General features: G+C 37.3%; 1 protein-coding gene across 5 annotated transcripts in view; it reads right to left on the reverse strand.

Moving 5' to 3' along the window:
• The window catches only part of LOC129740007 (disintegrin and metalloproteinase domain-containing protein 10), a 776,101-nt gene extending 751,750 nt beyond the window's left edge, over positions 1 to 24,351 (reverse strand). The window contains exons 1-2 of one of the 5 annotated variants that reach the window (XM_055731588.1): positions 24,333 to 24,351; positions 4,000 to 5,264 (exon numbers count right to left, since the gene is read on the reverse strand). In XM_055731588.1, coding sequence (XP_055587563.1) covers positions 4,000 to 4,174 — 175 coding nt within the window. In that variant the 5' untranslated portion in view covers positions 4,175 to 5,264; positions 24,333 to 24,351. Of the gene's footprint in view, positions 1 to 3,999; positions 5,265 to 22,962; positions 22,982 to 23,442; positions 23,462 to 23,643; positions 24,231 to 24,332 lie in introns of those variants that run through there. The other 4 variants (XM_055731585.1, XM_055731587.1, XM_055731586.1 and 1 more) reach the window with 4 other exon arrangements.
• Positions 24,352 to 27,531: the final 3,180 nt, after the last annotated feature.

Below are 27,531 nucleotides of genomic sequence, written 5' to 3' on the forward strand. Positions count from 1 at the left end.
GAATCAACCAGATATATGATTGAATATAAATGGATTATTGATGGAAATACCATACATTTTTCTCCATGAATGGAAGGCACAGCTAGCCGTGCCTGTCTGACTCGGCTGCTCTCGCAAATTTCGGATAGCGCATCTCGTTGATGAGAACGAGTGGGTAAGATTGAGCAAGAGTGTTTTTGTTTTGAGCGAGAGTGCGTCAACGGCCAGCCAAAACGCAAAACATGAAGTGTTTCGTTCGAGAGAAATGGTTTGCGTGTGCTGCGTGTGCCTAAATGAGCACGTTTAGTTGAACCCTGCTGGTGACCTCCCAGGTGCCCGTTTATTATACCAATGGTCAGTTCTTTTATCTTGTAAAAATGAAATCTGGCCCATTTATAAGTCAGCTAAACAAACCTGTCACAAAAAATTATTGTTTTAAACGCTTCTTCTAATGAAATTTTCGGATAATCTCAAATTCCTTAACTTCATTTAATCCATCATCTTCACTTTAATCAAAATTTCAACTCACTATTAGATCCTCTAGGACTTTGAATATTTAGTTGATTTCCAGCAGTTTTTGGGTCTCCCACTGGGAATTTCCTGGATTTTTCTAAATCTTACCCAAAAAATTTTGTCAACGAGCTTGTGTATTGGACGCTATCTCAAAAACCACCTGATAGATGGTCACCAAGCTTTGCTCACGTACACATTATATAGCTAAGCAGCTTCACTGAAAATATCATCAATTTCCATCCATGCGTTTAAAAGTTATTCACAAATCAAAGTGTTGCATTTTTTTTAAAAACACTCCTTATTCAATTTTTATTTTTAATATAATGCTATGAAGATATCATTAAACGATAAAAAAAATGATGATGACAAAGTTCCTCACATTGTGAAATAGTTTTTTTTTAAATTTTTGAATCTCAGAGATAATTGAAAAAATCGAGCAATAGATGCGTACAAATTTTACAATTGTTCGATGCCGTTAAAAACTTTATTCAGTATGACTGGTTGGCAAAACTACAACTTTATATTGCTTTTATTATTCTATACCAACAATGTTGGTGTAAAATAATTCATCGAACATTAGCCTAATTATTTAAAATAAATATTTTTATATTTCAGTCACTAGTCTGGGCTAAAATGCATCAAAATACATATCCAAAATTCGTCTCTTAAATCGCGTTTCCATTTTCTGGAATATGATGGTTTTGCATCGCGCGTTGGTTTTGACCATCCAAACTATTTTTCCCCTAAATTTATGCAGCACACCTACGCATTTTCTTTTAAAATATGTTAAAATATGATAAAATGTAAAATTACTGCAAATGGTGCTTTATGCGTTAGGACATATTTGTGATGTAAAACTACTTCTATCAAAAACTATAAATCTCGCGTGAGCTTTCAATACGTCGTATGAAACAAATTGTAAACAAACAGTTTTATTATGAAAAAATACAAAAACTGACATAAACTAGTCGCAACTTCTTTCCATTAAGAATATTTGTAGCCTGGACAACATATTCTATATGGGAAATACAAATTTTAAAGTTGTTTTGATAACTTTTGCAGCAGTTTTCTGTGAATTCTTAAGATGTTTCATACGACGTAATGAAAGCTCACGCGAGAAATATTAAACCGTTTTCATTTGATTTTTCATTTAAAACAAAGTTTATTGCAACATAACCCTTTTTCTTAACAGGGTGAGAATCGCATGTATTTGTTAATTTAAAAATAACTGGTGAAACCCATAATTTATCTGACAACGTCAATATGATGTCCCATCAACCTTAAATCTTTTGATGTAGGGAAAACTGTACAAGACGCACCAGTTAAGCATAATCGCTATTTACAGCGATGCCAATCATCGCTGCAAACACGATTTTGATTATATTTAAAAAGAAACTTAAACAGCCAGAAAACACACCGCGGGGTAGAACGCCAAAACTAGTGGATAGAACGCACTTTACCAAAAGATGGTAAGAAATTAAATAATGATTATAAAGAATGTAATGATTGAAACATAAAATGTTTTATTACATGTTCATCGTGTTTTTGTAAACTTTCCATACTTTGAAAAAAATCATTTACTAATGCTAAACTTATCGTAAATTTCGCTTTTGAAAATTCACTTTATTATAACCTTATAGATAAAAAGGTAGGCAACGAAATTCAATTTCTTGACTGATATCGCGGCAAACATGGCGGCAGATAATTTTTTCGTGTCGAATATTGGTGCACCTTTTTAACTCGAACAAGGATGAAATAATGCATTGATATCGTAATTTGGGGCTCAGCAAATAAAAAGAATGGCATTTTGTTTTGATATTTGGGTTTTCTTAAAAGTTAACAGCATTAAAAATTTGAGCCTAAAACACGTGGTCTTGTGGGCATTCTGCCCCAATTTTAATAGGATTGATTTTAGTTAAAACAGGTTTCACGCTGATTCCATTAATCCTTCTGTTTCTAGAACTAAAGTCGTTTTGGTGAAATTTCCATCTAATAAATGATTGAAAAAAAGCTTGTTTGCTACAATATAAATGAAGAAAAACATCATTCGAAGCCATAGGTTGAATTTTTGAGAAAGAATTACATGGGCCATCATACCCCGCTGGTGCGTCTTGTACAGTTTTCCCCTACAAGTGGCATGATTATTTAAGGACATTAAGGTTTTGAATGCCATTGAAGTTGAAAAGTGTTACATGAAGCCCTAATTGACGGAATGTCATTAAATGAAGGAATCGTTTGACAGATTTATCAGTCTCGTTCAGATTAATTGGAATGTTTAAACCTCATAACAGTTACGTTACCTATTTCCTCGAGAAATCCAATTCGTATATACACACAACGAAAAAAATCTGTAAAATCACATCACATGTGATGTAAATAAAAAGAAGCATCATATATGACGGAATTTTCAGTGCTAGTTGGAAATTACACGCCAGTGAAATTTTGCAACGTGTAAAATAGAAATGATGTAAAATTTTGCAACGTGTAAAATAAAAATGATGTAAATTATAATCTCACTGAATATTGGAAGAGAAACTTTCCAATTGGAATTTGTTTTGTTTTATTTTTGTTTATATGATTCAATAATAAAATTTTCTCAACTCTTCATAAAAATTAAACCTTTTTATAACTAATTTAATTTATTTTATTTAGCGACAAAAATTTGTTAAGCATTAGCACGCAATTTTTTTTTATTATATAGGATTCACTTCACCCTTTCATTTTCTTCCCCGGATCCTAAGTTCAGTAACGTGGAGCCGCTTACGAAACCGCATCCCTGCTTCACGAAGATCTCCGGGAACCTCACTCGCGGGAAAACTGCTTAAAACAAATACTTTGGTGCACAACTTGACTTGACACTTTGTTTACTTTTGTCTATAGTCCTGTTCATGACAGTTTATAATTTTACATGACATTATCATGTACAGGATATGTAATATTGATTAAACACAAATTCAATGTCGTTATCACATTCCATGACGTGTAATTTTAATAAACTTCTTATTCAGTGTTGTTAAGAATTGTGTGCGACCAAAAACATTTGTAAAATTACATCACATATGATGTAACGAAAAAGAAGTAACACATATTATGGAATTTTCAGAGCGAGTTGAATATCACACGTCTATGAATTTCAAAAGACGTGTAAAATTTGAAAGACATGTAAATATTTAAGACGTGTAATATTTAATTCGCACTGAAAATTCCGTCATATGTGATGCTTCTTTTTATTTACATCATATGTGATGTGAATTTACATCAAATAATCGCGTTCCGTGTCAAGTAAAATTCATGTCATTCGAATTCAGTGCTATTATGGTTTCAACTTTTTTCAATCTATAAATTTACATCAATAAATTGGGTTCAACGTCATGTAATCTTAAAGGTTTTTCAATTTCAGTGTTGTTAAGGATTCAAATTTTTTTTCTGTGTATTCTAAAGCCACGTCCATAAAGAAAATTCGATAGGAATTCCACAACAAGCGCTTTGAAAACTAAGATCCCTTACCTGAACTGATAGGCGATCCGTGCACAGCTGCAATTCCTCCCAGCCAGCGTCCATTGTGGTTCTGGGCCCTCGGGCAGCCAGCCAGCACAGTCGATTGGGCCAGGGGAGGTACAAAGTCCAACCGAATGGACGGCGCGAGGACAAAAACCACCCCCACAAGCGTTATCCAGTTCATTGTTGCAGCAGATGTCGACGAAGTCGGAATCGACGATGGCTGCTAAAATCGCTAGAGATGAAGAGCGTCGTCGCTTCGTGATCGCTGCTGACATCTGTCGGAGCTTCCGGTGGCCCAGGGATTTCCGCTTTCCGGTTTCACTTGGATTTGCTTCGATCCATTTTATGATGCTTTCTCACCGATTCACTGATTCGATTTGCGGCTGCTCTGATTAGCTGGACAGCACGATATTTGCAATTTGAAGAAGCACAGCACACGGAATTGACTTTGCGAAATTTATTCAAAGCTTAAATGCCCAAAACACACAGTTGGAAGCAACGAACATTGATATTTGCACAGATATTGATATTCACAACGATGCGATGCTTTGATTTTTTTTCTAAATTTATTTTCTTAGACCCTTAACACTACTTTAGACACCATATTTTTACTTTTGATAGGAATATAACACTACGAAGATATGCGATGATGCGAGCTCTTTTTGCATTAATGATGATTTTTTTTTTATTTCGGCATAAAACAAAATCTACACTATTCTAATTTTGATCTTCATCTACGGCTTAACGTTGTTAATTCATTTTTTCACCTGTGACTGATTTGATTTTTCTTCTTCAAGATTTTCCAAATGGTACGAACCGATGAACACGACACAACTTGAGGCACTCATCCCATCGAATTTCCATACGAAAAAGCTACCGGACAGATAATTACATCTCATCTAAGACAGATCTTCATCACACATTCTAATTATGGATAGCGGCGTATGTTTACATACACACGGACACACACACACATATGAACCGGAATGACCACTTGGCTCGGGAACAGCAACAGCAATGGGGCTGTGTGAGAAGACCAAAAAATAGACGATTCCCCTGAAAGATTATTTGCAGATTTCCAGCCTACAGCCTTCAGTCGTCTTCGTCTCGTAGGTTCTAATTGCCAGTTGCGGAGTCATTTGTAGTAATTTCCGCAAAAGCCGCCTCACTCAGATCACAGAAAGGTTGGCTAAGCTGAAGACACCCGAAAAAAACGCCCCTTGTCCTGTGGTGTGGCGAGATGATTTAGCACAACTATTTTGGGACTTTTCCTGTAATTAGACAAAAAGCAGAAGAGAGAAAAAAAACCAAAGGTTAGCACAACTGCGGTTTGAACAATCAGCAAAACGGCCTTGCTGGATCTCCAAGTCTCCGAGTCCGACAGTCTCCGAGGGCTTCAGAATCACGATTCGTAGGTCTGGTGAATTATAGGCAACGGTAAGAAAAAAAAGTTTAAACCTAACGCGGCTCAAGGAAATCTACTCGTCGTTGGTTCTGAAAAATGTACATCTAAGCTCGATTTAACACGTTTTAGGATGACTTAATTGTCGATAATTGCAAGTTTTGTTACCGGGACATGAGCAGCGATAAAACGTGTTATCCGGACCACGTGACCGTGAGCAAGCCAAGATTTGAAATGCGAGATAACTTATTTTAATCCATTCCTACGTTTTCCTTTTATTTTATTTTCAAATAAGCCCTGCACGAGTTGGAGTTCCTCCATCGTAATCGTTTGGTATCATTCAGTTCCAGTCATCAATTTTAACCAAAACTTCGTTTAGGTTTTTTATGTACGAAGATTTCTTGCAGGTATTTTAAATAACGTTTCTTTAGACATAAATGAAATATACCTACATCAAAAATCACACAATTAAGCCTCCAAAAGTACTGGACTCTTATGAAAGTAAAACATGGTTGCTTTTATTGGAAATTTAAAGGTCTTATTCCAATGCACCAGGCATGGTTCTGTGGAAGAGTGCGCGCCTCTCAACATGCAGGTCGAGGTTCGAATCTCCTGGCTGGTACCCGAACTTTTCAAAATTGTTCAAATTGGAAACAATGCATGAAAGTTTGAATACAAGTCAGGAGCAAGATAGGTAGACAATAGGTATAACATTGCGCTTAACCTCAATCGATAGAACCCGTGTGAACGCAGGGTCAAAAATAGTTTTGAAACTTCGAAGGATATGTATGGGATTTGAAACAAAATTACAATCTATGAAAAATTTAGGGGTCTTATTGTTCAAATAAGTGATCAGTCACATTATTTGAAATAACTTGTGGAGCAATTAGTAAAATTTATGTTCAAAAGCTTTCAATATTCTGACTTCGAGCCAGTTATTCATTGGCAATTTAGCAGTATTTCAGCAAAATATTCGGATTTCACAAAGAATTTTTTCAAATGTATTTGTGAAAATATGCTAAAAAAAATGACTTGTTACTACTTGTAATGAATGCTTCTTTGTTTTAGATAATACAAAATTTAAAAAAAAAATCAGATATGAGAAATTTAGCCAAATGCTATTTTTATAACTCAATTAAAAATCTACGCTAAAAATACGTATTCCATAAGCACAAGAGCTCATTGCGTTGTAAATACTTTGGTGCACATTTTTATATTTTTTGCAGATTTTTAAAATCAGTAGTTTTCTAGAAAACTAATATTATAAAAAAATTCCATACATTTCTGTGGAATTTCTATAATTATTATTTGGTTGGCCTACTAGGTAATACATGTGCAATAGACTGCCCCAAATTTGTATGGGAAATTCAAAACCTGTGAAATGTTATGCGCTGCAGGCTGATCCTAGTCCTAGTACAAGATCTCAAGCCAAATTTGGGCCAGATCGGATCACGGGAAGGGGTCGCTCAACGAGCCTGAAGTTTGCATGGGATTTTGAGATATTTTGTTCGGGAGAAACATGAAAAACCAATTTTTCATCAATAACTTTGGTTTCCTTCGGCCGATTCCTTTCAAAAACGGGTTTTCTTAAAGCCTAAATTATGAAAAATATTTCTTCCGAAGACTGCCTTTCAATTAGAGTTAAGATAAAAAAGTTATAAGGCTTCAAAAATGGGCTAACTTTTTTAAGGATGGTATTCATCACTGTTAATGAGTCGAGGCGGTCGAACATATTGACGCCCCATTAACAGTGCTGAATACCACCGTTAAAAAAGTTAACCCATTTTTGAAGCCTTATAACTTTTTTATCTTAACTCTTATCGAAATGCAGTCTTCGGATGAAATATTTGTCATAGTTTAGGTTTTAAGAAAACCTGTTTTTGAAAGAAATCGGCTGAAGGAAACCAAAGTTATTGAAGAAAAACTGGTTTTTCATGTTTCTCCCGAACAAAATGTCTCAAAATCCCATACAAACTTCAGGCTCGTTGAGCGACCCCTTCCCGTGATCCGATCTCGCCCAAATTTGGCATGAGATCTTGTACTAGGCCAAGGATCAGTTTCAACCTGCAGCGCATAACTTTTTCAATAGTCGGGTCATTTGGGGCACTCTAATGTGCAAGCAACGGAGTAGTATACCTACGAATCTAGCTATCCTGAGTCGCCAGTCTCGTACAGGGGAACGCCTCTGGAAGACAACGCAGTTCGACCAGAACGTCTTTGTCGAAGCGTTGCACTGGGAGAGGAACCTGGACAACCTGTTCGCGGAAGAACTGACGAGGGTTCTAGCTCGCGCTTGCGATGCTGCGATGACGAGAAGGGCCAAGCATAAAAACACTAGGCCACCCGTCTATTGGTGGACGGAGGAAATTGCGGGTCTGCGTGCCGACTGCCATAGGGCAAGGCGCAGGATGCAGAACGCAAGGACCCAAGAAGAGCGAACGGAGCGTAGGCCACTCTTCACAAGCGCAAGATCGGCCCTCCGCAGGGCCCGAAACGTGCCCCGATAAACTGAGAGTCATCATCAATGAGCTGTTCCCACAGCACGATGTTACCCGCTGGCCAACAGTCCCGTATGATTGGGACACATTGGCATCTGAGTAGTGTGCGTCCGATCCCTTGATCGAAGCTACAAAGATAAGGCATCATCTTCTGCGTAGCGGAGGTCAGGGTTGCGCCGCGAACGTGTGTAGGATACCTCAACGTCGGGGGGTATCCGAGTAGTGCCGCTTCCTAAGAGGGAAACTGCAGGGATAAGACTTTACCTTCTTCGTAGCAGATCTCGAGAGAAGAGGGTAAATCACTGTCGGGGGATACCCACGGGTAGAGAGGCTCTCGTTGCCGGGCAAGCCTCTCGAGTCGGTGTAGGATGTCGTCACCGTCGGGAAACATCCGAGTCGTAGCGTTCCAAGTCCCGAATGTGTGTCGTGACAGGCGCGAGTCCAGGACAAGCTGCTCTCCATCTGGCACACAACGGGCAGGAAAATCCGCGGGCCAAAAATCCTAGGGTCGCCAGCCATAATAAAGATAAAGAAGACCGGACAACAGTCGGAGTAGACTGACCCCATCGACGGGGGGCTGTCGAGTAGAGTGCGTCTGACCCCACGGTTTGAAGTTACAAAGATAAGACAATACCTTCTGCGTAGCGGATGCCGTGGGTGCGCCGCGTTCGTGCGTAGGATGCTCCGCCTTCGGGGAGTGTCCGAGTAGGGCGGTTCCCAACGACTCAACGATAAGACTTGATCTTCTTCGCAGTGGAAATCGTTGGGAAAGGGTTATTCCACGTTCGGGGAATACCCACGGGTAGAGTGGCTCTCGACGCCGGGTGAGCCATTCGAGTCGGAGTAGGATGACGTCTTCGTCGGGAATGATCCGAGTCGTTGCGTTAAGTCCCGCGCGTGTGCCGTGACAGGCGCGAGTCTAGGATAAGCTGCTCTCGATCAGGCACACGACGGGCAAGGTGGCAAACTTCGAACCCTGAAGATAAGAGGTCGGGCCTCGAGTCGTTAGAGGAGATGTCAGGTCTCAAACCTCCAGGCGGAGAGGTTTGTGTGGTCAACCCCGAGTCTTTATGATAAGGGGTCGGGTCTCGAGTCGTAAGAGGAGGGATCAGGCCCCTTATCAACAAGAGGAGGGGTACAAGTGGTCACCTCGAGTCATTACGAGGAGAGGTCAGATTTCAAGTCGTTAGAGGAGAAATCGGGCCTTGAATCGTGCAAAGCAGAGGTAAACCTCGAGTCGATGCGAGGAGAGGTCGGATCTTAAATCGTTAGAGGAGAGATCAGGCCTCAAGCAGCGATGGAAAAAAATCGCTTCTAACGATTTTGAGCAGCGAACGACCAACGTTCGGACTCGTTCCAATTGCTGCTGGCAGACGACGCCGTGTGTTCTGCTTATGTTGCATGGAGAGATCTCAGAGAGCGACGAGTGACCAGAGATTCGAAGATGCAAGAACAGAAAAAATCCTGTTGCGTGCACTCGCAACGCTATCCCATATCTTCTATATGGCTTGTTGCGCGTGGTTACGACAAGCTACGAATCTCGAAGGATACAACTCCCGAATCTCCCCGATCACGGTGTGTTACAACTTGCGATCGGATCGAATCATGGTGTTCATAATCATGATTTTTTGAATGATCCTGCTCTGTTGTATGTTGCTTGGTCGTTCGTTCGTTAGTAGTTGGAATCGATTCGTTCGCAATTATTTAGAAAGATAGCGACATGGAGTGTTATTGCTGTACTGTTGAAAAAAAATCCCTCCGATTGTGGGTGGGAGGGGGTGTTGCAGTTTCTGTTTTATGACCATAGCAACAGGTAAAAATATGACCCATTCCAAGCGCCTCTCAACTTGAGAACCTATTTTTATTTTTCATTATTTAAAAATAATTTGTACAGCATTAGAATGGCTATTTCTTGAGCTTCATTTCCCATTATAAAATAGTTACCTTTTTTTAGAATTGAGTTTTTTGTTGTTGAAATTTAAGAACTTTAGTATGAAAATAAACTGATTTCAACAATTACTCTTTATTTCAAACAAAACTTTGCTAAGGTACACCGGGGTAAGTGGGGACGGTGGCTATTAAAACAATACTGAGAACTTTTTTTTCAAACTTTTAATGCAGAATGTTAAATTTACTTGTAATCTATCCAATAACTGTAAAAGAGATCCGGTTCCGACAATTGCGAATGTTTACGGTGACTTTTCGTAAATTTTCTATTTTCAACTACGATGTGAAGTTGATGTGCATCTTTTTCAATCGCAAGTTTCTCGTAAACTAGCTGACTCTGGACGAAAAACTCTACATTGACACAATCCTTACATTCGAAACAACCAGTTAGGAAAAGGAACGATGGTTAAAAATTGAGAAAAAAGGGTTTATTTGCAAAAATCTAAAATTTTGTCACCAAACCCTACCTGGGGTAAGTGTGGACGGCTTTATACATACTTGATGTTTACACATTTTTTCAATTTTCTGTCCTTCATTCAATACAATTTAGCTATATTAAGCATTCAGATCATGAAAAGTTGGGAAAAGTACATGGTTTTTCTAAAAATAAGTATATATTTTCGATAATATCGGGTTACACACAATAATCATTGAAAGCTGCCATATTAATATAACCATGAACTTTTCTCAAAATTTCGGACGGTTCGAGCAATAAAGTAACGTATTCAACCAAAAAAAAACACAATGTTGAAAATTTCCTTAGAAATCAAAGGGAAAATCTACCGTCCCCGCTTACCCCATAAAGCGGGGTAAGTGAAGACGCCAGCAGTCCATAACAATTTACGTGAAAACTTTTTTCGCTTTGTAACTATCAAGCTCATCTCTTCAGCATTTGTGAACAACATCTTCTTCATCACATTGAACGCAATTTTATCAAAATTGACCCACTGCTAATTTTTTAATGAATTTTTAAAGCTGAACTATACGAAAAACCGTCGCCACTTACCCCGGTGTACCTTATATAAAAAATTGCAAAATGATTGTAGAAGGACATTTTGAAACATGATATTAGATTAAGAATAACTACAGCAACTTCACGTTTTAGAACCGGTGATAAAGGTATGTATTTTTAAGCGTTGTGACTGCAGATAGTTATCTGTGGCTTTAATAAAAATCTTGCAAAAAGATCATAATCTTCTATATTAGAATGAAAAACCGCGCTAATAGCTTCTATTACTAGCTGACACTATGTTCAAACAAAATAACTAAGTATCCATGGATTGAATGCAAACAAAATTCAAAAATCTTTATACATGGTGGGCTTGTGATATAGCTCAGTTGGCAAGTCTGTTGCCTCCTGAGCCGATGTTCGCGAGTTCGAGCCCAAGAGTAAACATCGAACGCAGTTGTACCGGATAGTTTTTCAATAACGATCCGCCAACTGCAACGTTGATAAAGTCGCGAATGCCATAATGATGGTAAAACGACTATAATCGAAACAAAAAAAAAAAAAAAAAAAAAAAAAAAAAATTTATACATGGTAAATTTTATAGATACATTTTTTCCTTCTAACAAATTCATAAGACTTTGATGGAAAATAAATTTCTCATATATTTTTTTTTTTTGTTCAACTGTCCATTATTGAAACTTCAAACTCAAAGAATATTACTAGAAAATCCAAATCGAGCCCCGTATTTACATTAAATCCCACGGAGAGACTTTTGAAGGTATAACAAAACAATAAAATGAAGGCACTAGCACAGGGTTCCATGCAAAATTAGGGCCAGGGTATATTATGGAAACCTAAAGTTTGTATAGAATTACGTGGATTTTGTTCGGGAAGAACAAAAAAAAACAGTTTTTCACCAATAAATTTGAGCTTTATCAACCGATTTGTCTTTTAACCTGAATGTTTTAAGCTTTAATTATGACAATATTTCATCTGAAGAACGCATTTCGATTAGAGTTATCATAAAACAGTTATTAAGCTTTTAGATAGGTATATGAGCGTCTAATTTCGAACACACTATCTTTTTTTACCATAACCCTTATCGAAATGGGGCCTTGGGATACTACAGAGATTCGTTGATTATAATGAATCGATACTTTTCTGAAATTTGCATTAAAATTTGATCGGAGAGAAGAGCAGAAAAATGCGGTTTTATTAAAAAAAACTGAAAAGTGGAAAAAGTTACGCGTTGTGACGTTACGATTTCTTTTGCAAAAATTTGGATAACTATTTTTCAAGAAAAATTCTTTTGATTTCATGTTGTAGCAAATAAAATTCTTAACATAGAGGTATGTTTTTCTTTAATGTGTGATATGAACGTTGCAAACGTTGTGACCACATGCTGGAATGGGTCATATTTAAAAAATTCAACAAAATGCTCAAAATGTAGAAGAAAATAAAAACTGACAAAACTTCCATAATTGACAAAATTAACATAATCGTCAAAATTTGAAGAAAAAAATTCAAGTATTACAAAAGACAAAATAGACAAATTGATATTTTTTTCATAGTTTACAAAGTTACAAAATTGACCCAATTGTGAAAATTTACAACAATTTTAAAAATGACAAAAATATTACAACTTAAAAATGACCATAAATTAAGAAACCATCAGAATGACCAAATTAATTAGTTGAATGAATTTGAAAAAAAATGGACAAAATAAACTGCTTTGATAATACATATTGGCCGATTTCGCAAAATGGAATCAATTGAAAAAAAAATACAAAAGTAAACAAACTGACTAAATTGACAGCATTGATAAAATAGAGGAAATATAACCTATTGAAAAAATTTAAAAAATTCATAACATTGGCAAACTTGGTAAACCAATAAAATAGACAAAATATTAAATTAAATGAGATACAGTGAAGCAAAGCAATGAATGGATTTTTTGTCTGAATTTTTTTTAACCAAATTTTCTGAAATAGCGGTCAAAATTTCCGTTGAACCCTCGCCCATTTATGCACCTTAGTATAAATTTGTTCTTAACAATTACAATTATTGTAAAATCAGTTTAATACAATAAGACTGTCTAAAGTTGTTTGCATTTTTTAAAGTGATTCTTTTTTGGTACTCTTTTCAAAGCCAGCTTCGGCTAATTTACTAAAACATATTGAACCAGTTTTTAAATGTTGAGAAACAAGAATAAATTACGTACCCAATAAATCTAACATCATACATATTGAACACATTCTATAGCAAGTGGAACGACTACAAACTACGAATAAAATAAAAAAACGACATCAGTTTTAACGGAAACTTTGCAAACGGCATGGGAATATTTAAAAAGTTCCATTTAAAAAGTGTGCAAGAGTGACACTCACTCTACGCGAGCGACGCGTACGTAGGAATTTATTCAAATCCGAGCATAGAGAGTAGCATCCTTCTCGGAGCTACATCACTCCCAAAATGTTGCATGTAGGTTTTCAACCATCATCATGCCAACTCGATTCAGCTGCCGACGGGGTTGAGTTCGCTCTTGGTTTGTAACATACCGAGATCTTGCGACGTTGCGACTAAACGTTGATCGAATCGAAATCATTTCGTTTTCATCGCTGGCCTCAAGTCGCGAAGAGGAGAGGTTTGTGTGAGAATCTCGAGTCATTGCGAGGAGATGTCGGTTCACAAGTCGTTAGAGGAGAGTTCAAGCGTCGAGTCGTAAAGACGAGAGGTTTTGCTGAAAGTGGTCTCGTTTATGAGTATTGCCTTGGAGCGCATTAGCGCGAATAGACCTCCCACTATTGAAGCATAGTGTACTAAACAGTTCAAGGTGGGAACCAGGTCTGCGGCCCCAGGTGGAGTTTAGGGAGTAGGGGGTATACACGGAGTATATAATGAGTCTTCCCATTGTACCCATGGACCCAGAGTAGCAAACTGGGGGGACGCGGTGGCTCGCCGTGCCTTGGAATACAATCCGTAAACCGGGATTTATCACCTGTGATTACCAACTAATAAAAAAAAATCCTGAGTCAGGAGGTAGTCCAACATTGCATACAAGAAATGTATATAAGACAAAATTTGCGTACAATCTTGAATGAAAGACTCATATTTTTGCATTTTTGGTCCCAATTTTTGGTCTACAACTTAATCCTATCTGATTGAGACATAATCTTGATATAATGCTTTAAAGGGGTGATATAATTTAGTTATACTCGTACTTTTGTAATAATTTGAGATATTTTAACATCCTAAATAATATCTTATTTTGATAGGAAAAATTTGAATATCAATATATCTCATCTTGATAGAATTTTGTTTTCTTCTTCGCAATATAGTGTAAGTTCGATGTGGACGACAAATTGAGGAAGAAGGAAATGTCGAAGTTCGCCTCCAAATATCTCGTTTGGCAGGCCATCTGCTCTTGCGGACTGAGGAGTGAGCCATTCGTGACAAAGGGCGCAGTAAATGGCGAGATCTACAAATCTGAGTGCCTCGAGAAGCGCGAATTGCCGTTCTTGCAGCAGCACGACGAAGCTCCGCTATTTTGGCCAGATTCGTCGTCAAGCCACTATTCAAAAGTGTCCTGGGATGGTATGAGGCCAATTCGGTCCATCTTGTTCCAAAGGACATGAACCCGCCAAACTGTCCGGAGCTGTGCCCTGTGGAGCAGTACTGGGCAATAATGAATCGGGAACTTCGAAACAGCAAGAAGATAGTGGAAGACGAGAAGGACATGTTAAAAAATGGAAAAAAAAACTGAAAAACTGGTACTGGATGACACTGTGAATACTTTGATGGAGTGCATCAAGCGAAAATTTGTTCAATTTTACACTCAAGACTCCATCGATTAACTTTTTTTTTATTTTTGAAGTAAATACCTATATGTATAAAACTACCCTCAAATTTTGATTTTATTCTAAACATTATAAGAAAATTGGCATGACATTTTCGGTGTCGCAATAATTTCGGCCCTACACAGCAAAAATTATTTGCTGTAAAATTACGCAAATGTCCTGTAACAAAAAGGAGCAGGACATTGACCGTAATTTTACAGGTCGAAAACATGATTACTTTACAATTAATTTTAAGTGTACAACTTTTTTACAGAACATTTGCTGTAATAATAAATGAATCTTCGTTAACTTTCAAGGAAAACAATTTAAAATTACAGGTTTTGTTAATTACAAGTGATTTATTTTAAAGGTTGCAGTTTTCAGTGACACGTAATAGTCAAATTTTTTTTCTGTGTATGCACCGGAGGATTGGCGCGGGATCATTAAGTAAAAGTAAAAATAATTTCGTGTTCGTCCTTTAACCCTGCTGCGCTTGACTGTTATCGAATTCAATTTTTTTTCATCTGGGCTTTGCATCTCAGATTCAGGTTATTTTCCTGAATATTTGAAGACAGTCAAAGTTTTACAGTACAATTTCTCACGACTCTTTCAGATTTTAGAAAAATATATTATTTTTCTAACTATTCTACATTTATAAAAATTGTATCTGTTTTTAGATTAATGTACAAAATAGTATGAAATATTTACAACACAACTTTTTTGCCGAATTTAGAAAAAAAAATTTAAAATCGTTTCCGAATTGGCTTTATGCCATTCATGAACCTGGAGAAAAATATTTTCTTCAACTCAATAAATTGTATTGAAAATTTCATACCTCACTGCAGAGCAATATTTCATCGAACGGGAAGCAACCAACCAGAACCTTTAGTATCGTCCAATTCAGGATACGTGTGCTAACCATTCGATTTCTTATTCCGGAATTAAACACCTCACCCCGGGCGGGGTTGTCAAAATCGACCTTCATTCTTCCAGAAGCCGTACCCATTCGGAATCATCGACCCCTCCCTTGAGTTTCTATAGCGATAGACGGAAATCCACCTTATTCGAACTAACCACACCGTGCCGAAAATGTGAATTAAAAAAGTCTCCCCCGCAGACAGACTTTTCCATCAAATCGCGCCCCTCGGTATTTTTGCCTGCCTACCCTTCGGAACGGAAAAATTCCTTAAGGGTGAGATTCGAGGTTCCGATTCGGTTCCCATTTTCATCATATCAATTTTATTCGCTGACGTGAGGCCGTTCCGTTTGCGTAATTCTGACGGGGCTACAGGCAGCAAAAATTGCGAGACCAACTTCTTCCCCTGCCAGCTAGCAGTCGGTATCATTGGAGGACAATTTCTAACAGGATTTCAATTCCTTGGAGAAAGCAACATTTTACGGCAAATAATCTTATCTCCGGTGTCATCCTTCATTTGTCGGTCTTACGCTCTACAGCAGCCCCATCGGAGGGATTTTCCCTTCGAATAAATAAATGTGATAGCAGGACCAGAACCCCGCGAAGCGAAGATTGAAAATTGAAGCACGAGAAATGGAGAACAACAAATTCTACTTTTTGGATATTTGTTTTTGCCTGTTTTTTTTCGAGAGTTATAAGGGGAACTTTTCTCGAAAGAAGCATTTTTTGACAAGGGGCTTCCTAATTTATGATTTTCAAGTTGTGTTTACCTCGGTGTACCGAAAGCAGCTCTCCATGATTGTGGCAACTGTCACAAAAATCCCAACTTAAGCTAAAATACTCCTGTTGGAGATGTCGGTGGTGAAGTAAAGCACGAATTTTAATAGCAGTAGCTTCAAACTAAAATTGTTATTTAATTAGTCTTCGTTGAAACATGTTAGTGAATTCAGTGACTAACATTTAAAACGATTGAACGGTAATGTTTTACGACTCTTCTCCAACTTCAATTGTTAACTAGACTTCAAATCCACACTTGTTTCATTACTAATTTCCTCAACTGCCTTAAGTAACTATCTGCATCTACGATATATTCTCTATTCAGAACTTGTAAAGTGAATATGTCGATACCTGATCGATGAACAGATATAAAAATGATTTATCACTTTTGTCGAAGATATAGTCCCCTCACTATCATTATTCACTTAAAGGACCTAGCTTTCACTACAAAATGTTCGTTTATTCGGGTATTATTAGACCTAACATCGAGCTTAGCATGGATTGCAGTCATTAAGTATTCAATCTTCAAATCTGATTTAATTTTAAATTTTGCTAAAAAACAACATAAAGCTTAGTTCATTTTAAAATGTGACATTTACGAATGCGTGTATTTGAAAAACCATTCGTTTGATCGAAATACATTCTATTAAGTAAATAAAGTTAATCTTATAATAATTCATGGAAAAAAATATTGATCGTTCTTTGTAAGAAATATCTCTACTTTATTCTTGGTTTCTCCCATCGGCCGGTGTACACTTTTTTCTCCATGTTATTGATCAGTTTTTCCCACTTAAACCACAGAGAACCAGAGAACGGGCCCCGAAGAAATATGTGTCGAATCCATGTGTAAGAATTTGAATCGTCGGCCATTTTAAAACCGTTAAAATTGGCCTAAAAACAGCACCATCTAGTGGCTCTTAGCTAAGTGACTCAGCTGTTGTTGTCGATTTTTTTTTGTCAACAGTTGAGAACACTCAGAACATAAATAACCCAAAATTTACTTCCAGGTCGCACCAAAACAGAGTTCAGCTAGTTTTCTTTTTTTGGGGTGTAGAAAAAGTAACATAATGAAATTTACAGCAGGAACTATATGCTCTTTAAGCGAAATCTTTTTCTTTTGGCAATGTTACCTCATTTGGTACTCGTTTTGTATTGAGCCACTGATTTTGTTTGAGAAAAAAAGCAAACATTATTTAGTTCATTGAAGAGAAGGTTCATCTAAGATTAATTTATGATACAATTATAAGCATTTCAAATCTAATTAATCGAAAGTATCATCTTCGTTCGAACATTGTGAAATTCTAGCATGTAAACATCGCGTCATTTCTGCCAGGATAGGACTTCAGTACCTACTTCCGAAAATATTTGAAAATTGGACTAGCTTCTTAATATTTAATTTGGCCTCTTAGACAGAGCCAAGTAATTTCATGGAGGTCACCCGGACACCTAAGAATTCGAAGAATTTAAGGGAATAGCAAAAGGCATTTAAAAGCAACTCGATATCAAAATTTTATAAATTCTTCAAGTATTCCCCCCTTCTATTATACTTATTACAGATATCCGATAATACCATGCGCCAATTTTTCACCAATCCTACCGAATTAACAATTTTGTGAAAGAAAAAAGAATACTGAACGAATTTTTAAATTTGTGTTCATCATCGAAATTTATTCTAAATTATAAAAACAAATTCAATTTAGTCTTGATGTAGTGAATTTCATGTCGACAAAAACAAACACAGGCCAAAAACTGGAAAACCATACAATTATTTTAATACCCGATTTAGAGACTGAAAATAAATTAGCCTTTGAGCGCATTTTTCACTCGTTGAAGGTACTATCGTCTGAGCGTGTAGAAAAAATGGAAAAAATAAAAGTACCGGTAACGACATCTGGTGGCTCTTAGCTAAGTTGCAAAAATGGCGTCGTTTATTTTGAAATCATGGTTGGTATTTTTACACACGGTTGGGGCTCCAGCCCGAACTCTGGTTCTCTGTGCTTAAACTTCGTCAAATTTGTACTTTGGGTGGCTGTTCTTCCAGTTTTCGCTACTTTATCGCCCATAGAGTTGTTTTTGACATTTCTCACGCACACTTGCTGAGCGTGTACAGATGAGACGGGACAATTAACCTCAAAAACTCTCGGTACAAAAAACGAGCAGCCGGTCGACACACATGGTCGTTTTTTGAGGTTAATTGTCCCAAAACTGAACAGTATTGGTGAATCAACCAGCATAATTTCACGAACACTACCAGCGGCAAATAGGACTATACTTCTGTTTTGACTGAAACTTAGGGCAATTTGGTGGATTCAGCTGTTTCGAAAATGACAAAACTTGATTATTTTTGTTCCGCTTAATGGGTTTTTACCGGAATGTCTGCAGGCAAAATTTAACAAAAACGAAGCAAAATCATTATGAGATTAAACTTCAAGTACAATCGGTTAGTTAGATTATAAGAGCAAGTTCACTGGTTGAGATGGAGATAGAAATTTCGAAGGTTTACAACACATCACAACACATTTGCCGTACACCGGTGTTGGGAAAATCTGATATTCGAACAGTTTCGCGCTGCAAAATTTGTATCGTATAACACTTTTTGGCCGAGGGTGATAGAAAAACACGATGTTTTGCAACACCGAACCGAGTGATAGAGTCGGCGTTGCAATACAGTATTCGTGCATGAAACGCTTCGGTGCTGCCATCTTTCTTATGCTCAAAACCTTAGTTGAGGGGAAAATAAAGGAAATTGACCAATTTCAGGATTTTAACATAAAGTGATATTTTCTTTTGTAAACAATTCCCTTATCACTTAAATTGATTCGAATTACAAAGAAGTTAATTAACTCTTAAAAAACCTACAGCCAATTTTTGTCATGCTCTTGCCAATTGAGTGGGCTACCTCACATTTCGAAGCGCAGAGATGCCAAATAGCTGGGTAAATAAATTTTGTTTGTTTGAGCGGTTTTCGGGAGTAGGAGCTTCGTTTTTTATTTGAAAAAGTTATTCCGTGGGAATGTCCGGTATCAAAGTTTGAACGCCGCCTTTAATGGTCCATCATCTTTAGAAAACGGAACCCTCGCTGTTAATTCGTGGAGTGTCAATCATATCAAACGCAAGTTATTTTATTATTAAACCCCATATTCCAAATTTTAGGTTGTGCTGCCGGAATGCACCAAATTCGGCTTCCGGTGGGTTGGATCACTGATCCCTTTGTTGAAAAAAATTGTGCCGTAACCAAACAAAATAAACAAAGTGGTTGTTTCATAGATGAGACACGCTCAGTTTAGTGAAACTTGTAAACTTATCCAATGCAAAACTCTCTCAACAACTTAGAAAAAGTTTTAAGAATGGTCATTCTAATGAAACAAAATTTGATCTCTGCTCACTGGTCAATGATTTAATCAGATCAATTTGATATTTGAGCGCTTTTTTTGTATTTTATTTTTATGAACTGATTATTTTTTTAAATATTGGAATGCATTATAACTTATACAGTATTTGTAAATACACATAAATAATAAATTTTTCATATTAGCACTACAATTTCAATTTGATTTCAATTTTTAAACGATCAATTCGAAATAGCAAAAATAGTAAAAATACTGAGCAGCAAATGCACTTGGCATAGCTGGTTGCCCCCAATTTTATACCTTCGTTTTCTATCACACCGGTGGACGGCCAACTTTTTTGGTCTATTTTTCACGATACAAAAATTTCCATCTGTGCTACAGCTGTCAAAATTCCTACCACTTTTTCCCAACACCATTGGACTTGCTCTAATGGTTTGAGCCTCAAACGATTATAAATCTCTTGGCAGATCATTATATTTTTTACAAAATAATCAGAAAATACATTCTTTAATCTTCAAGGGACTTTGCCACGATCAGAAATGTTTTGGGATTCAACCGCTGGAATTTGTTGAAAATAGGATTTTTCATTTTTTTGTCGTCCATCTGAAATCACCTGTCTCATTGCCTCGGCAATCGGCTATACAGATTACGATCTCTGGAACTTGATCCTTGCAGGTAGATTGTTGAAAATTCTTAACCCGTTGTATAAAAAAGAACGTTGAGTTATGTCTTTTTTTGTACTAGGCTATCTGAAATCTTGTGTTCCTCCTGTATTGTATGTATGTATTTCGTGTCCGTACTACAAGCCATCGGCCAAGTAAGCTAGTAACATTCCGTATAAAAATCAAGCTGTTATACGCAATTCTCTATTTCACAGACAGCCATTGAAGCATATCGAGCATTAAGGCACTAGCGGTGTATCGATTGCATCGTACCACTACCCGCATTATCTTATTTTGTATTCTCTGCAATCGATTTGTTTGTGTATCTGATGCATGAAGCAATATTGTAGCGCAATAATCGAAGTGTGGCATTATAACAGACTGCACGTAGATTATTTTTGACCAGAAAGTCATATATCCAGTGATGGTAAATTTCGCCCATCACGCTTGACCCGACTAGTTTTGTTTCATCAAACGACTGGCACTATTCTCAATTGACGGAGCCTCACTACTCGCATGATGGATAAAGCACGACAACAATCAACATTTCTCCATCATCGACTGGCGAAGCTCCTACACATGGTCAAAATTTCTCTGAGAGTGACTGGCAATGTATGTATTAATCTGACTGGGTTGGCCGAGAGTATGATACTCTATATCACCACTTTTTGTGAGTGACTGGCAAATCTCTTCACACTTCGATCGGCTGCTGACGGCAGGTACAACTAATTGAACGACTTGCTGGCAGAGAGCAACAATAGCAATAAAAAACTGAAAACGAGCTTGCTGGCAGGAGCAACAATAATAATAAATGCGTTACTTTTTCGTCATCGGTCGTTTGAATGCGATTGCTTGACTAGGTTATTATTTTAGCTTCAAATGACTGGGGAATGAATGACTGGCAAACGAAGTGACTGGTCGTTAAGGAACAGTCAATTGAGTTTGACGGACCAAGAGGCTTCACAGTCACAGCTTCACGCCTCATGACGATGACTTTTGCCAAGCCTGCATATATCTGCTTATCCGACAGAGTACTCCATATTTCATGGCAATCTTCTTTATAGTGTAGTCGATGTGGACTATGAGATTTACGTTTCATCTATTTGTACTCCTAGGTATTTAACCTGATGTACTCTTTCGATTGCACAACCATCAATCAACAAGTTTGGACACTCTCTGATTTTGCGGTTAATAATCATCCAGTTGGTTTTATCGAGATTCAGACACAACACTCTGTTACATTTTTCAAATCAGCATTTGCTTCCTGTATAACGAGCTGTAAGTTCTCACCATTCCAATAGGACACTGAATCATCCGCAAAAAGTTTGAGGCGAGCGTAGGCAATTTTTCTTGACGTTGATGTACAGTATGAATAACAAGGGACCCAATACACTGCCTTGGAGAACACCTAGTTTATTTTCCCAGTATCACGAGTAAGATGATCCATATTTTGTTCTTTGCATTCTATTATCTAAGTAGTTATTAAACCACTCGAGAACTGTTTCATTGATACCAACTCTTTCCAACACCTTTATTAACTGTAGGCGATCGATTGTTTCAAAAGCTCTCTTGAAATTTAGAAACACAGCAATTGTGAAGTATCAAATTTTCTGCAGATTTTGTTGAATGCTGTTATCTGAATCCAGACTGTTCGGCAATCAATTTTTCTTTGAAGTCAATAAAACTTAGCAACAGCCTTTTTTCAATGCTAACTCTAGCACCTTTTCTTGTATTTGCAACATTTTTATCGGACGATACAATTTTGCTTCTCGCGTATTTTTCTCTTTTTGAATAGGAATAACAGTCGAACACTTCCAATTTGGTATCACTCCCAATCACAGACTCTGCAATTCCAGATTCGTCGATTATTTCATTGACTTTGGAAGCATTTGAACTAATCAATCGTTTAATTGTTTTTCACAGCAGTTTTCCATTAGTTTGGTTTATGTCCAATTCATCTTGCATAGATTTGTTTTTTAGCTTCTTTTATTCAGCCATATTAGGATCCCACTTCAGGATCCAATATTTCCACGAAGCAATTTAAGACAAAAAACGTCGAAATTCTATACCTCAGAAACTACTGGACCGAATTTTATAAATTTAGTAAAATTAAGTTACCTATGGTGTTGTGCTTTGAATATAATTTGACTACTAAATTATTAACATTCGAGTTATGTTTCTAAGTGTAGCACACTCGCGGCAAAGTCCGCAAAGTGTTCAGAAAATTGAATCACACTCTAATTTGAACTAATGAACGAACTTGAAATCGTGAAAGAAAATTAGTTCAACCCGGTTCGTTTGCGGGTATTTCTGCGGAGCAGATAAATTTCCTTCACCATAAAAAGCCAGTCCAAAGTATAGGTAATTTATCACTCGTTGATGATGATGTTTTCAAAAGAAAAAAAACAGCATCACTCTACGGTCTAAGCGTATTTACCGCAAATAGGCTCACAAACCGTGGTAGAATGAAAGTTGGATGGAACGAGACTCGAGAGTTCTATTCATTGATGATGATGATCATCGTCATCAGCTTTCCGCACAGTACTATCAATCAGCAACAACCGTAGAATGAAACTTCTCTTAAGGTACCCACAACAACTATCCATCAAACCGCAGCGCAGCACTTCAGTACCTAACTAGTAGAATTGGTAGCAAATGCGTTTCTGTTGCCGTTGTTGTTGTTGTCGTAACTTCTTCGCCGAACCGATTCACCTTTTGCGAGAAATGTAAACTTCATTCAGCTATCCAAACCCCTACTTCAGCCCAATTTGCTTTGCTTTTATTCGTCATCGTCATCGCACTTCTACAACGAACACGGCCAAAACACGGATACGGGAAGCATAGAGCTCAACATATGTAGGGCCGAAGAAGAATGAGAAATAAAGGCAGAAAAGCCTTCGCGGAAAGCTTTCACACACACTACTTTGGTTGGGAAAGGTAGGCGATTTTTATTATTATGACTGACCGACGAGATTCGTCAGATTTGTTTGACAAGTTCAAATTTCTTGTAAGAATTTGATACAAATCAGGAATTTCAATTAGCACTTTGAGGGATCTGGCCATATCGTGGGGGATTCTGTAAGCTCTTTAAGAAAGTTCACATTGTACGCACCAACACTAGCAAAGCTCAGCTGAAATCTCCATATTCAGGCTGTTTCGTAGAACATAAAATACACAAAACACTGCACTAGAGCTGGATTGTGAAGTAATGTACACGGATACGCGGGTGGGTGGACATAGAACCGTACGGACGTAACAGAACACAAACTAAAATGCTGGGGGTAAGGGGAACGAGGAAAAAATACCAATCTACCTTTTCGGTTACACTCGGACCCCTGCAGAAGGATGTGCCCTCTGGGGGATTGGCCTCCCGTTGCCACATAAACTAGACCACCCAGGGATCCACGAAGGGGGCGCTTACGTCACGCACACGATACACCAATAACTTTAAAGTTACACTAATTGCCAAATACGCTGCACAAAACAGAGGCTCGGACACGCGAGAACAATAAACAACCAGAACAACGGAACCAGTTCACTGCCCCCAACAGGAAGTCGTGTAGCAGCTTTGTCTTATTGAGAAGTCCAACACGGAACACGCTCGACTAACAACCATTCACCGGAACATATAGCCAAAAATCTTCTCGAACCGAATTCTCCGGATGTTTCGGAACGTCTTTCGGAACCGAAATCTCACGAAGAAGACGACGGGGTAGAGTCTATCGCGGCGAAACGCAACAACATCCACGGTAGCGGGAGGTGGGGTTCCAATGTCCAACGTTTGAACCACCAACCTTCTAGGAGAGTAAACCGGCGATACGACGAACGAACGCGATGACGACGTCCTAACGAAGCTAAAGTTCTACTACAACTGACTGGCTGACTGACTGACTGACTGGCTGGCCAACAAACTAACTAACTCTGCTGACTACACAACGAATGGCGATGAGAGACGAAGCCCAGCGAACTCGCGAGTTTCAACACACAACGCAAACCACCCACCCACCTCCCTCTGCTGAAGTTATTGGCCAGATCCGCCAGAAAGCTTTTGCTCCATCGTCGATCCGATGAAGTTTACTGCTGCTGCTCGACGGACGAAAGCGTTCCAGCTCGCCAGCGTCTGATGACTAAGGAAGGTACCCAGTTAGTTAGTTGTTGTTCTTTGCGGCCCATTCCGTCACCATCATCAGTAGTCAGTCAATAAACCGCCCGTGTGCGCGGGGGTCATAAGAAGTAGGACGGGGTGGAAAAACCTGTTTTGGTTCTTCGTGGGCCAACCCGAGAGAGCATATGCAACAACAACGATTAACCACCCACACTGGACAGCCCTTCTCTCATCTTGCACATGACGAGGGTTGGAGTTACGGGGTTCTCTCTGTTTTGCGAGAGCAGGTATGAACCTTAGCTTGCACCGCACCACTACTGCAGCATCGAAAGCTCACCGCCGCACCACCCAAAGAGAGGATGTAAGGGTGGAAATTGTCACCAATACTGGAGTATTCGAGGGGGGTTGCCGTGTTGCCAGGAAAATTTAAACGTTACAGCTCCAACTGTTTTAAATTGCTTAAGTGAATTACAAGCATTTCAAATAGAAGAAGTCTATTTTTCATTCAAAACGACAAAAATATTGTGCAAACCATGTATTAATTCTCATATATGCCTTCATTGAGCATAGATCACTTGTCTTAAATCAATTTATTTTAATAGAAACATGAGAAATTTCCAGTGTCTGGCGCTAAGCCGCTAATCCGCTTATCTCTAATTATTATTATTATTATTATTAATATTTATTTAAAGACCCTTTAACAATTGTCATTCGGGTCAAATCTTATCTCTTATGATTCCGCTAAACTTTTCGTGAGCTAGCGGAAGAAAAAGATTCGTTAATTTAGCAATCCGCTAACTGAAGAACAGTCAATCTTTTGAGTGTTGTTTTTTTTCTTACACGAATAGATAAGTTGAAAGTTTTAATTTCACCTCGATTTTTCTTTTTTTATAGATTAATTTCAGTAAAAAACGATCCCAATTATTATTGGAATCATAGAAAAAAGTTAAGAACTCTTTCCGAGTTGTCTTTACCCCTGGATTCAAGTACCAGCTTTAAGACTGCATTGTACGTATTAATTTGACTGGGTTGGCCGAGAGTATGATACTCTATATTACCACTTTTTGTTTGTGATGACTGCATTGATTTCGGGAAAGATGAAAAATTTCTAAACAAATTGTAACATCTGCTAAAAACAAAACATTTGGCATTGATTGATGGAAAGAAGGAAAATTTCATTAAGGAATCTTGGATCTGACGAAGCTGACTTAGGAAGAAATATTATTTAAGTAAACCGAAAACTGCCCCTATTCATTCCTTCTTACAGAACTATTTTTTTTTCAACAATATGATGAAATGTATTTAAAAATTGTGTGTGTGTTTTTTTTTTATTTTTGGATAGCGATAAGCGCGTTCTTAGAGATCAAAAACTCTCACGCTACATTAAGTTGTTTCAAATAGCGAACATTCATTCAGTCCACAGAAATAGAATACAAACTTGCACCACAATCAAAAAGAATTATTCAAGAATCAAGAAGGACTCAAAAATCAATTTCAGATCATCTAAAAGACTAAACACGATTTAAAAAAATTTCAAAAAATTGCCAAAAAAGAGAATTTTTTTAACGAAACTTTTAACTATTTCCAAAATATAAATCGAAGGCAAAATTGTGCGGAGTGCGGAATTTGGAGATTAAAATTACACCGTTAAGCCATCTATTACAATATTTAGTTTGCAAATTGACAAAAAGATCCAAAAACAGCAACCTTTGAAAACTATTAAAAAAACCTGTGTTTCGTATTATGACAATCTAAAAATGCTGAAATGTGCCAAATTAAGTTAACTTTTCAATCCTCTTTTCAAAATTTATCTGCTTCGACTTAAACAATTTTTACGATTCATTGATTGAAAAGTACGGTTTTCACACCACTTTTTTACATTTTTTTATGTTCATGATCTTAAGAAATTAAAATAAAATTCCTTACGTGTAACGTATAGCTTCTAACTTCAGCTATTTTGGACACTAGGTGAAATTTTGTTTGAGCATTCCAGAGCTGGTCTACAGTTTTTTCTTATACTTTGAATAACGGAAAACTGAAGTATTGTAGGATAGTTAATAATGTCTGAAAACACATTTGGGCTACGTTACGAGGCTTTCAATACTATAAATTTTGTAAAAATTGGTTGAGAAACAACAAAGATATATAGATTTTAGGCGAGGGGTGTCAATTTGACGCTCAAGTTCTGATTAGGTAGTTTTTTTCCTGGGCTTCCAGGGTGCGTCCATACAAAAATAATGATGCAAAGATTTCAAGAAATCATTGAGAGTCTCCGAGGATTTTTTTTATTTGGACGCGCCAGAATAAAGTTACAAGCCACAAAACTTCCAACAGTGTCATTGCCAATTATCTGTCACTTAGTATTATAATGCCTACATCCAGTGTACAGTTTTTTTTCTTTCAAGTTAGCTTGAACGCTAGTTTTAAAAGATCATTAAGTGCTTCATTAAAACAGGTATCAGAGCCCTAACAAAAACAGGAAAGTATGTGTTATATTGAAGCTTTAGCAATACTTTTGCAACGTTTCTACAACACTCTTAAGATGGTGTTCTATTAAAGTTTTAGCAAATCTTTCAGGTATCTTTCGAAGCTATGATAAATTAAGATTTTCCTATGTTAGAATAAAACATTTTCAAAAATAGGATGCTATGAAAAAATCTTCATAAACAGTCGGATTTGGCCGAAGACATCTCATTGAGGTATTATTTGACCTTAATCACCCAGAAATAAGCATATTCCATATATTACATAAAAGATGGTATTTTAAGTCATTGGAACTTTATAAAACGACTTGAAAAGTTTTTCAATACATAATATTATTTGAAACGGACCATCTACAGATGAGGCGATTGTAGAGAACACTAGTAAAAGACATAAAAAATGCAGAGGAAAAATATGTAGGTTGGAAAGGTATTTAGAAAAATCAATGAATAGAAGATGAAAGAAAGAAATCGAGGAGTGAGCGAAGTTTGAATTGAGATGCAGAAAAAAAATTAATTTCAGGTACAGTTCGAACGTAACTCACATGTACCGTAAGAAATGAGTACAGTTTATGTGGGAAAAAGATGGCAAAAAATAATAACGGTGTTTACTGAA

Source organism: Uranotaenia lowii, chromosome 1 (genome assembly GCF_029784155.1).
Source record: "Uranotaenia lowii strain MFRU-FL chromosome 1, ASM2978415v1, whole genome shotgun sequence".
Lineage (NCBI taxonomy): Eukaryota > Metazoa > Arthropoda > Insecta > Diptera > Culicidae > Uranotaenia > Uranotaenia lowii.